This window comes from Clupea harengus, chromosome 14 (assembly GCF_900700415.2).
Source record: "Clupea harengus chromosome 14, Ch_v2.0.2, whole genome shotgun sequence".
In the NCBI taxonomy this organism is placed as follows: Eukaryota; Metazoa; Chordata; class Actinopteri; order Clupeiformes; family Clupeidae; genus Clupea; species Clupea harengus.
Genome location: NC_045165.1, coordinates 15,072,398 through 15,085,606, shown reverse-complemented (window position 1 = coordinate 15,085,606; position 13,209 = coordinate 15,072,398). Strand labels below are relative to the sequence as shown.

At 41.8% G+C, this 13,209-nt stretch overlaps 1 protein-coding gene across 3 annotated transcripts in view; it reads right to left on the bottom strand.

Annotated features, from left to right (window-relative positions):
* LOC105908169 (brain-enriched guanylate kinase-associated protein) overlaps positions 1-13,209 on the bottom strand; it is a 46,126-nt gene that overhangs the window by 2,625 nt on the left and 30,292 nt on the right. For all 3 annotated transcript variants that reach the window (XM_042709713.1, XM_042709715.1, XM_042709714.1), the window contains 2 exons: positions 5,991-6,098; positions 1,424-1,507 (listed from right to left, as the gene is read on the bottom strand). In XM_042709713.1, the coding sequence (XP_042565647.1) occupies positions 1,424-1,507; positions 5,991-6,098 (192 nt within the window). The remainder of the gene's footprint in view (positions 1-1,423; positions 1,508-5,990; positions 6,099-13,209) is intronic.

The window sequence follows — 13,209 nt, the reverse complement described above, 5'->3', positions numbered from 1 at the left end:
TGAAGGTTTGCCGTGCACAACATACTTATTAGCAACTCATTTTTAAAAAGCTATGTAGTACCTATAAAACTCCTCCTGACATTGATACCAGCATCCCTGTGCGAGACATACATATTCATGATGTCCTCATAATGCTGCATGTTTATGCAGCTAAGGGAAAGAGGTGCTGGAGAAAGTGTCAGCGATGCATCCCCCTGCACTCTAATGTATAGTCAGGGTTCAGAGAAGGGATATATTCTCTCAGGTCAGCTCAGTGAAGATGAGGAGCCCAAAGAGGCTTTTCACCGTTTGCTGTTTCTAATGAAGTCATTCTGCTAACTACGCCGCTGTTGGGGCAGTTTATTTATTTATTTATTTATTTATTTATTTTAAGATCTATGTTTATGTCCAGCAGTCTCCATCCATCAGCATTAACTGGAGCAACTCCGAGTCTGGTGTAAGCACAGTGAACTGTAAAGTACTGTACTGTAAAGTGTCCAATGAGAAAACAGTTGTGTTTGGTTTTATTAATAGCATGTGTAGTGGGTCAGGAAAAATGCTCTTGTCAGCAGCTTTGAGCATCTGTAGGTGCCTCTTGTTTTTTATTTCCCAGCTTTCAAACGCTCTGTGCACCTTGGGAATAGCATGGATTTAAATTAGACCATCTCTTTAAGTCTCCATCTGGAGATGTATAGATTTCCGCAGGATATATATATATATAAAGAAATACATGTGTGAGGGATAGAGAGGCAGAAAAAAGCAGCATGCTGTTTGCTGGAGATGAAAATAGATCTGTTGTTATTTTTAGAACTGACTACACTGTGGGGTGTTAAACAGAAACTACAGGAGATGGGCCTTGAAGGTGTTGGTGTCTTAATAAATGCCTGTTTGTTCTCACCTATAGTGCCTCACAACTTCATGTGAGTGAAGTTTATCGTGTGAATATGGAGCACACCTGCCAGGTGAGATATGATGTTCAAATGTAGCATGCCTACCAGATGAGATATGATTTTCAATTGCTGACATTTAAACTGAAAGATAAAACTTTGATAGGTTGGTCCTGGTTACTCTGAATTGCTTTTTAAAAAAATATTTGTTTATTTCAGAAACTTTTCTACTTGGTTACGTTCTTGACAAAACCAATACTGAAATTACAAAAAGATGCCAATTCATGGTACATATGTTGGTATGTTCAGATCAGGTCCAGATCGTCATATGTTCAGATCTCTCAATGTGATGAAATCCTTAATTGTGATTCAAAATTCAACCCTTCATTCAATGGTTTAAAGCCAGCTGGCAAAGCCGTCTCAACTTGAAAAGTAATGGGGTGAATGCTTTCATCATGCCCTCCTACCTCATACATATGTAAATATACAAATTATGCTTAGGTTCTGTGTACCAACAGGCAAACATTGCCTTTAGAATGTAAAAAGCGTGGCTCTACCTCTGAAAGCTTGTGCGACCGGTAATGGGATTTTCCACACTGAAGAAGCTGAGCCGCCAGGTTGCAATCCTTGCGGTATAGGTCCTGTGGGAGAGGAAAGAAGTCACCTTCAGCTGTGAGAGGATTGTGGTCTCTGAAGAAAACACCCTCGTCATGATGATCAGTCCTGTTTCCAGGTGCAAGGCACAGAGCAATTTATAAAGTAATCTACGGTTATAAATAAATCAGCTATACATATTGATTTTATGTATATTGATTTGTGTACTGATATTCAGACCAGAAACAAACTAACTTGCTACAGTAAAGGTAACATGCAAAAACAGATACATAATAGAAAAACTGTCATAAAATCCCCTCATAAACTCTCAAAATTCAGACACGCTTTTGCAGCAAAGCATGATTTTGTACGGAGAAAATGCCCTTAAGAAACTTGAACGTAATGGGAGGACTTTTTAAATCTGGCTTATGCAGAGAAACAATAAAGTTTACCGCTTGTCTTGAGCTTTGGCTGTCTCATGGGACGGCTGGGGGAAGGAGAGGGCTACATCAAAACAACAAGGCTGTCAAAGACCAAGCCAAAACCATCAGGGCAAAAATAAAAAATAAACTTCTTTTTCCTCATCAAGCTTTCAGGGACATCATGGTAGTCAGTAATGATCCACAATATTGTATCCGATGCCCAGAACATTCTCCTCACTATTGTTGTGCTGATATGGATTTCATTAAAATGGGCGCTCCATCCCTCCCTCACACAAAAAAAATGTCGACCTTGCCTAATGAGCCTTTTCAGCCTCTAAGAACCTTGCTAAACTTGACACCCCTCACGCTGACTTCAAAGGACCATATTTGACTGCCCTAAATCGCGCTCTGTTTCACAGTGATCTCTTGTGAAACATCTGATTTTGTGCCTGTTTTATCTTCACGACACAATTGGATCCTTGACATTTCCGCAGACTTTGTACAGAGATGCTTTGACTGCAACCATAACATTTTGACATTAGCCGTGTGTTTCCCCATGGGTGGTGTCAATGCATGTTGGCATTGCTAGCCTCTTGCAGCACCAGCATTGCAGAGGGAATGTATCACAGCTCGTCAGGAATGTGTCACAGCTCGTCAGGAATATATCACAGCTCGTCAAGAATGGGGGGAAAAAAACGATGCCCTGCCATCAGAACAGACTTTCTTTTTTTTTATTCACTCCAGTGTTTTCGTCCCTCCTCTCAAATTTACAGACAACACATTGCAGGTATCATTCTCTGCATCCCAATTTAAAATGTAACTCAACTTCTAAACTTGAGGGTGTCCCTTTCAAGCATGTTACGCATTGAAAAATGGGCCACTACACCACCTTTCTCGGCACAAAGAGCTTTTCTCAGCGCTGGAAGGTCACAGGTCTGACCCCAATCAGCTCTGCAGGCCCCGTCTGGGATTTTGGGCATTAGAGTCGGCGTAGAGGTCTCCCCTGCAGTGAGCCCACAGGGAACGCCAGCGCAATTGAAAGGCTTGCGTTCACTCCTCACCCACAGGGAGGAAGAGGGGGAGAGAAAGACAAAGTAAGAGAGATATAAAGACAGAAAGGAATAAAGAAAGAAAGAAAGAAAGAAAGAAAGAGAGAAAGAAAGAAATCAGACTGAAAGGAAGGAAGGATGGGTGGAAGTATATTGAAAGAGAAAGGAAAAAATGGATAAGCGGTAAAGCCAGAGGGACACCCAGAAGGAGAGGGAGGGTGAGAGAACAAGAAGGTTGTCTGGAGTGCAAACTTACTGTGGGTCCCATGGGCTCTCACTCTAATATGGCCATGTGTCAATAATCTGCCTGATCGGGTGATTTATGGGCAAAATAACCTGTTACCTGTGGTATTATTACTGATAATAACCTGTTACCTGTGGTATTATTACTGATATTAAGTATTTTCTCTGTCCTGTCAATCTGGGAACAGGAGTTTGTGCTTGACAAGCTCAAAGATGCTTCATTATTGAGTTATGATGCCCTACTACAAGGCAGTGGGCAGGAGGTCAAGTTTTCACATTCCTTTATGTTGGCAAAAACATTTGACATGCGAGCAGTGTGAATGTCTTCTTCCGAAAAAGGCTCAAAACTCAGTGATGTTGAACCTTGTGGACTGATACTTGCCCATTTATAACCTCTTAAGTTGATATGGCCTGTAAAACAAATATTTATTTTTTTGTCTTCTGGTCATTAAACCTTGGCTTGTCATTATTGCCACACAGTGACAGCAATGGCTCTTATGGTGTCAGTGATGTTGACCTGGCGGACTAATACTTGGTAATGTATAACCTCACAGGTTGAAATGGCCCATAAAACAAGTTTATTTTTGTCCTTTGGTCATCGAAGCAAAGTTGGTCCAAATCGCCGCTACAGTGGCAGTCCTGGCTCCCTTGGTGTCTGAAGAGAGTTGTAAATCTGTGCCCCACACCCAGCTGCTGAGCTGCTTATACCAACAACAATCAGTCACTGCATTTTTTGTGTCATACACAGGAAAAGATGTCAAATTCCTTGTGCAATTGGAAGTAGCGATGCGTGACTTGAAACTGAGGAAGCCCCAACATTAATTTGGAGGTGGGTGTATTTATACACGAATTTGCTGTGGTGCTGTCATGACCATTAATCACTAGTCAATTTCATGTTTCAAGTATATATCACCGATACCTTTACTCACAATAATAGAGAGAAGCCGTTTCAAAATACTATTCCAGGTTTTTTACTAAGCTAGGTGTGTTGCACATCAGCCATATTGGTCTGTAAAACATTACGCTAGCAGAGAAACAAAACCTGTTTAGCTTTAGCCTAGCCTAGAAGATCGTTTGCAATTAAGCATCGCAATTAAAAGACAGATTGATTAAATGATCAACCAGTGGACTTTGTTTTCTCGTGTTTGTTAACTGACCTGGATAAATAGGCTAATTCACTTGCACAAAATGTATCAACACAGTATTTTATTGACGCACGTTTACAATGTCAGTTCACTGACTAAACTTAATGGATGGCATTCAGTTATATAGTAGTTCGTCATGAGTTTATTTCTGATCTGGTTGGGGTGAAGAGGATACAAGGTTTGATTCCCTTGCCCACCCATTTGAAATTTGCTGTATGTTTTCATGGGAGCCAAAGATTCCTGGACTTTCTCTACACACCCACAGGGCATTTTTTCTATTTCACAGTTCAGTCAGAGTGGTACAAAGCTCAACAGTGATTTGGCTAATTTTTCTAATAAAACATTTGAGAGAAGTAGGATTGAACCTAGTTATGTTTCACCTAGGCAGCATTAACGTATGTGCAGTGCTGTAAAGCGAGAAGTTTACAATTTTACTTTGAAAAGCTTTCCTGTCACCAGAGTCATGGTAAAAAATATAATGTGCTCAAACTAAATTGATATATAATGATGTTTCATTAGGTATATTTCACTTGTGTATATTGTTACAGAGATGTCTAAAAAATAATTTCCTTCTGAGGGAGCCTAGCTTCAGCAAGGAGCCGCCACTGGCTATACTATTAGGCACCCAAACATCTTGCGACAACAGGCTTCTTCACGTAATACAGGTTAATGAGGGCCTCAGCCATAACCACCTGGCTCACTTTTTCAGCAGCCTCATACAACTCCTTTAAAGTTCCTTTGAGTGACCGCCCTCGAAGACCAAAATCCAACAGAACCTCAACCCCTTTTTTTTCTCAAACAAACACGCAATGATTTTAAAACCTGATTATGACTCCAAGTGTAGCGACCCTCGGTCAGAAAGGTCAGACTGGACAGAATATGCCTGAGCCAACACCCATTCACAACTTGCAGCTTCTGTCAACTTGCAGTTGGGAGGACATAATAAGCGGCTCAACATGGTGCCAGTTCATCCATTGCCCTTGCTTTGCAGAAGAAGCCACTGCTGCTTGTCTAGTTTCCTCTATTTGTTCGCAAACAAATCTGGTTAGCATCCGCCTCCTCCAATGTAGCCTTACTCCATGCTTTCCAACTGTCTCCTAACCCAAAGCCTACTCTTCCACTCTGTACCTGATATCCCTATGCTGTAATGCACCTTGTGCATGTTGGACCACTTCTTCCCCCGTTTTTACCTTTGGAGCAGTGTTCTTGACTACTGGATCCTTAGGCTGTGACAAAGTCATTTCCAGGCTAATCTTAGCACATTTGAACTCCTCCTCCAAACTGGTCAATGGCAACTTCAAAATTACTTTTCCATACAATGCTTAGACAACCTGGCACCCCAAGCCATTTCCTAACTGCCTTATTCAGGATTGTTTCAAATTTCTCCACCTCCGAAATAGCAACTTTATATACAGTTAAAGGCCGCCTTATGCGTGGCAAAAGCCCAAAATGCAAGCACAACTATTAAAATGTACCAGACAAGAAGGTCTGATCAATTGTATTGATAGCCTTAACAGTGAATTATCTAAGCTCTTACGCCTGTCCTCAGTCCTTCAATGTGGAATTGTACCACCAACTAAACTCTTCACTGGTTTCTCCACAATAGAAGGAATCACCTCAGCATCAATATAAAAAACTTTCTTCCGCCAGTTTTCCATTACTGATACTTACATTGTCTTCTCTGAGCTTCTCAATGGTGATTTTGGCTTCCATCAGGTGATTGTTGAGAACGATGATCTCGCGACTGAGCGCCCTCTTCTCCTCCTCGTGGTGTTGATTCTGAAAAGATAACCACAGAGGCGAATCAGCACAAGGACATTAATTAAACCGCAACAACATTGTCGTTGTTTATTCGGACAAACCTCAGGGGACAACTGTGCTTCATTTGTGTACGGGACCCTTTTCCTCACAGTAATTTGTCTCCTAGTGAGGTGAGGCTTGACAAATGAATCTACCAGCGACAATAATCTGTTGCTTCAGAAATCAGGCACACATAACTCTCTCCCAATGAGGCCCTGAATCATTGAAAGAGCGACATGATGCTGTCCTCCATTCATATTAGTGGGAATTTTGTGGCAGATTTGACAAACGATGTGTACAATCTCGTACCCCATTCACAACGGGGGTATTTGTTTTGCAATGCAGAGGTATGTGTGTGTCTGTGTGTGTTTGTGAGGGGGACTATTAGAGATGACAATTAAAGTTAGCTGAACAAATAAATGGGCATTGATATTCAGAGCTGTTATTTTACCCCCTAATTAATCAGTTGGTGTCTGTTTCTTGACAGTTCAACTCTCAGACCTCTATGTGAGTGTGTGTGTGTGTGTGTGTGTGTGTGTGTGTGTGTGTGTGTGTGTGTGTGTGTGTGTGTGTGTGTGTGTGTGTGTGTGTGTGTGTGTGTGTGTGTGTGTGTGTGTTCCAAGTTCATTATATAAAGACAGAGTTAGTCCTCATCAAACTCATCTTTCAATGGGGAAAATTGTTATACATTTTCAATCTCTTAATGCATGATAAGACTTGCGAGTCTTGCATGTATACATTACTGCATAGGTAACATGAGATGCACCGGTTTTTAATCATCATTCATCATGCTGTCTCCCCTGCCTACGGTGCACCATGGGGGTGATGCCTCTGCTTTTGTCTGCAGTTGCTCCATGGGTTTGGAAATGACATTCTCAGTTTTCTGTGAATATTAAGTGAATTAGCCAACGCGACTAACAAACACCGGAGATACTCCCTTTCTCTTGCCTTCTCTCCATGTATTAAAGGCAATACTGTTCTTCATAGGTGATCACTGCATCCTTAAAATATATTTAGCAACAGGATCTCGAATTGTTTTGCCAAAGAATTGCAAAAAGCAAAAGGTTTTTCTCAGAAGCACAAAATGTTTTGTTTCTGGATATACAATGGAAAAAGAGATATAATATTGAGCCATTGTGGAATGTTTTGTAAGGTGGAATGCACTCTGAAAATGATCAAATCTGCAAAACGAACACCCTGATCTCCAATATCTGAGCAGATCAGAGGAATCGTCTCTGATTTTCTCAGAATAAAAGACATCCATCGTATGTCAGGCACAGCACGGCCTGGTCACAGTTTCACTCATTACCATATCCTGTGTTCTTTTAGCACCTGGTTGCTTGCTTCAACCTTCCTCCATTGTCACAGCGAGAACTTCAGGATATACAGTATGTGACTTCCAAGTTATGTGCAAATGTATAGGAATGTAACATATTCATGTTTAGCCTTGAATTTATCCTTGTGATGTGCAGCAGTTGTGTCATGGTTTCATTACATTCTAAAGTATCGGCACATGATTGTGTTTTTGACTACAATCTTTCTACTGACTATCAGGAAGTAGTTGAGCAAAAGGGAATTGTCTTAGTAAACTACAATACTGGCAATACTGGATTGGATTGGACTGTAGCAAATGCATAGGAATGGAGGTTAGACTATTTAACATTAAGATCTCTCCCTTTCTTGCATTCTTTTTACGCCTTTTCAGCTTCTCTCCTCTCTGCCGCCCACATCAGGGCTGTAATAACTAAATGTACCATTTATTGTAAGAATGAACTGTTCATTCATTCAGCACTCATACAATTCCTCCCGTACAATGCCTGACCTTTCTTGATATCTAGCCAAATGTTGCAAAGTGCAAGATAATGTTACAGTATAATATAATGGAGTCACATAAATTGGTCTTAGAACAGTGGTGATTGAACTAGTGTGAAACGTTGATATTGTAATATTTACCACTCTAAAACATTCTTCTGTCCCATTCAATTCAGACACTCTTAACTCTTCCAGCCTGGTGTTTTCCGTCTTCAGTAACGCATAGGCTGCCCTCTTACAGCTTGCCCTTTAAATATATCTATAAAATAATAATATTCCATAGCTCTACCTTAATCGGAGACTGACTGGTTAGCATGCAGTCCCTGCACTGACTATCAATAATAAAATGGGGAAAGTTGAGAAATGAAATGAAACGCAGATGGGGGGGACAGTGCCGAGCTTTGCGCTGTGATGAATGGCGCCACACCGGAAGAATGATTTCTCACTTTAATTACAACACTGAGGGAGACACAGAGCTCTGAGTCACACCGTCGCAGTCCCTGAGCTCTGGAGACACCAGTTTCACACACTGCTCGGCTGAAATAAGTGGAAATGTAATTCAAAACCCTTCATGGGAAAGAGCGAGAGAGATAGGCAGATAGAGAGAGAGAACGAGAGAGAGAGAGAAATCGAAAGAGACAGCCATGTGGAAGGGTAATGCATAGGTAATGTAAAACAAGTTTGACCAACATGTCACATTCTACTCTTGTGGAAAAATCTAAAACATGGGCAGAGTCACCCAAGTACATGGCCATGACTTTTGCAGAATTGAGTTATTTCCTTAAGCCCTATGTATAGTGCCTTAACACCAATGCCATGACTGACACCTATTGTGAAAGAGTAACTATTAATGCCAAAAACATAAAGGAAGCCCAGAATGGCAATTAGCACTGTCCTCTCCTTGTACAATTCAATTATTATTGTGCCATTCAGCACAGAGTGTTTCCATGGCAACATTTTTGTCATATCAGGGATGTACTCTGAGCCACATAACTCTCGAAAGACCTGACATTGATTTACTGTTGTAATGGAATTAGTATGGAAAAGTACAGGGACAGATCAGTGCCTTCACGTCCTGGTCAGTGCCTGCTAGAATAGTGTATGTGTATGTGTGTGCTATGCTGACTGTGTTAGTATATGTGAGCAGTGTGCTCAGTGTGACAAGATAGTTGTGTGTGTGTGTGTGTGTGTGTGTGTGTGTGTGTGTGTGTGTGTGTGTGTGTGTGTGTGTGTGTGTGTGTGTGTGTGTGTGTGTGTGTGTGTGTGTGTGTGTGTGTGTGTGTGTGTGTGTGTGTGTGTGCGTGCGTGTGTATTTGTATGTGTGTATTAACTATGACAGTTGTGAGGACTATGAACATATCCGCCGTTCTCCTTGTCATTCAAACAGACTCAGCTGAACACTTCTGACTGTCAACCTCTTTGAAAGGGCTCCCGTCCATCACACCCGAGTCTGAGGCGGTGATGCCAGAACTGAAGATCAAACCGTTTTCCTGAGGTCCAAAATTGTGGAAACTATTTATAGCTGTCGGTTAAATACTCCATGCAAATACTGTGCAGAAAGGTAGAGAAATAGTTTGAATCCAATTAAAAGATTATTCACCTTTGACCTGTATGTTTTTGTGTTGCTTGAACTCTAATCCTCTCTGATGAAACAACATGAAAATGAAGAAGAAAGCTCTTTTCAGGGGTATGCCTCTTGAGGACTCCAGTAAAACAGAGCTTTCTTTCCTCACTGGGCAAGTAATATTGAGGCAGTTCGTTATTTTTACAACAAATAAGATCACTCCAATTTATTATCCTTGCGCTGGCTTACCCATGGGAAATTGGGGGAGGAAAAAAAACTACTATAATTTGTATTGATAGTGTCAAAGCAATTTACAATGTTTACTTGTGAGCAATTTCTCCCTGAGATAAACTGTGCAACAGCCTGCCATAATCCACGTCTGATATTCCAGGCAGTTATCGGCATCTCTGAGTGCTCGCTGGAGTTGAATTCTTGCCCGTACGAGTTTACCGAGAACAAAGAAGGAACAATAATGCAAATTGGGAGCTGCACAGGTTGGCTGCTTTGGTGAGTCTCCCTCGGGTGTAATTTGTGCTTTTCATTGAAAAACCTTGACTAATGAGAGTGCTGCAAATATGCCACCTTGAAAAATCGGGGGCATGCAAAAAAAACAAAGAAGAGAAGAAAGAGAAGAAAAAAAGGAAAACAACCATCTCCAATCTTTAAGACCTGTAGACTCGGCTCTGCCACCTCACGAGGTCTATAATTAACTTTGGCTCAACCGGGGGCTCTCGAGAACAACACGACCTAGTGATGAGTAATGAGTGTCCAGTTCAGGAAAAGACACACTATGGGGACTCCCAAAGCCCCTCGACACTAGACCCCTCCATGCTATGTATGGACAGCTGAAGAACATATGCTGATGGATTGGGTCACAACCAAGACTGTAACAATTAGATTTTTTCCCCTCATTTGCGATAGGTCAAACTCCCCATCCAGCCCCCTAACCTGATTTAGCTGCACTTACTATAGTAACCTATATCCCTAATTTACCTGTGATGCTATGAGTAGTACTTCTCACGTCAGAGAAAAAAAATCAATTTTAAAAGCCCTCCTAGGATCATTAGATGATGGGCAACTCAGGGGAGACACAGTGCTCCCCAGTCACAGCCATTATGCAATTAATCGATGCCAGTAATATGAGGCTTAATCTACAGTCTCACACTTGGAGACATCATTTGCATGCCTTGGTGTGCCGTGAGACTCTTTCGTAATTATTAATTTTCTTCAAATGTTTATCGTGTCTGTGTGTGTGTGTGTGTGTGTGTGTGTGTGAGAGAAAGTAATCTAATCTATCTAGTCATCTAATGCATTTTGGACAGATATGATGAATTGCCTCTCTTTTCTCCAAACCATATGGAGAAATTAAGCTTGGACTGAAATTTAATTGGTTGATTCTTCTCCCCATTAAAGTCCATTAAAACTCAATGGAATTTGGCAGTGAAATACCCTAATTCATTTCTGTCGGCTACTTTTTGGAAAGCCGAATGAAAATAGATGGACGTTGTCCATCCAAAGTCAGCCTAGCCTGTAGAGCTGCAGAATTCTTTGCTATTCTGAACCAATCTCTCCCATTCACAGAGTTGAATAGCCAGGTAATGAACCAGTCGCCACCCAGTATTAACAGAAATATTTTATGCATTCAGCCCATTGTGACAGCAGAACTCCTGGTCCTTCCACGTGTGATTTGCATGAGGAACACTCACATGATGGATGCTGAGTCAGCGAGTCGGACCTAGCCGGATCAGCGCCAGATCTGTCCCAGAGTCCTTTGCAATCTGTGTCTTGCTCAGCCAATTGTGCTCTCCAGCTCACACAGTTTGACCTTTACCTTGCCCTCACTTTGGTCTGGAGAACTGTGTGAATCAAACACGGCCATTGTGTTGACCTTTTCCCATAGAGTATGTGTGTGTGTGTGTGTGTGTGTGTGTGTGCATGTATGTGTGCCCCTCTCTCTCTCTCTCTCTCTCTCTCTCTCTCTCTCTCTCTCTCTCTCTCTTGACATTGTCCTGGAGTGGAAATATTTTCCCTTGAAATGCTATTGCATGACATCAAAAGAAATTGCAATCACATTGTGACATGCCTTCCAAGCAATTCCATTCCATTCCGGCCATGAAGTCTGATTAGTTTGACTAAGAGCTCTTGGCTGACAAGAAGGGGCATTTTCAAACCCAAGCCATTCCAAAATTGCAGATATAACTGCACTTCTGCATTGGAGTTCAGCAGCCCGTGACGGGGAGAGTGAGGATGGCTCAAGATTACCAGGTAATATGGAGTCAGACAGGCGGACTGATCAAAGCATTGCCTTTAAAGTCAACAGTGTTCATGTCTTTAGTGCTGCAAGAAATAACATTTGCTTTTATGAGGGCGCTTAGGCAATCTAGCTTTAATATGTCAATTATAGTCATTTTGTGTGTGCAGCATGTATGATCATGCTTTTGATAGCACACATAAGGAATGGTGTCAGCGTCGATTACTGCTACTGCAGCCACAGGCAATCAATCGCTCTTAATTGTGCGGAGCGGAGTTGAGTCTCCCATATTAATTTCACAGGCAGTCTGCTTGTATTAAGGAGGCTCGGATGGCAATGGAGATGTGGCTTAAAATATTAGCGCATGGATTAATCACTTTTCAATGTTGATGGATTTTTTCTTTATCAGGAAGCGGTGCAGGAAGTGAAGATTCCAAGCGACAGGAGGGAGCTCAAGATAGGGTGTTCCTTTTGATCGCTTGGAGGGCTGGGCGACATATCAACACGATCCAGCGAGTAATGGGTCAGTAACAAGGTTCTGTAGCAGGCCAATCAGTTTGGCCATTGATCGGCCTTTGATCATGTAATTGCTCAGAGAGTGAGTGAAAGAAGCTCTTGGTGTGAGAGGAGTTGTTGGTATTGATCACACACATACCATACATACACACACATGAATACACACACACACACACACACACACACACACACACACACACACACACACACACACACACACACACACACACACACACACACACACACACACACATCCAGGTGTCACTCAGTGACAGCAGATAGCTGGGGTCAGATCTACCTATTTTCTAGCACTTTCTTTTCCTTTCGTACTTTGTCCATTCTTTGCTGTTCTCATTTTTAGCTTTCAGTATATTATGCACTGTGTGTAAAGCTCTATTTTTCCCTTCTTGTAATGGATATTTAGAACCCCTAAGAATGTGTCAGCATGAATCATAATGTTGATGAAAAATTGAAAAGCCCCGGGGGCTCAGTTTGATTAGCCAAAAATGAATAATAATTAACACATAGAGAACTGACAGTGGACTTCTGTGGACAGGATGACCAGCAAGACAGTGATCATAGCGGACAGCAGAAATCCCATTAACCCTCCACTCTAGCTCGGCCCTCCCTCCCTCCCTCCGCCGATATGGCCGAGCTCCAATGAAGACCAGCCCCGATGGGGAGGATCACACTGTGAGGATGCACTGACTATCAGAGTCACTCTCTCATCCTGTTTTCACTCGTTTTTTCAATTTTCCCCCTCTATTTCCTGATGTCTCCTTCTCCCTCTCTCTCCTTCTCTCTCACTGTTTTGTTCTCTCTGTTTATCTGTCATTTTCTCTTCCCATTCATCATGTCCTTCCTTCTTTTCCATCTTTCTGCATCAGTTTTCACCCTCATTCATACAATAAAAAGACTTGGTTTTGTGTCACAAGTGTCATTAATGT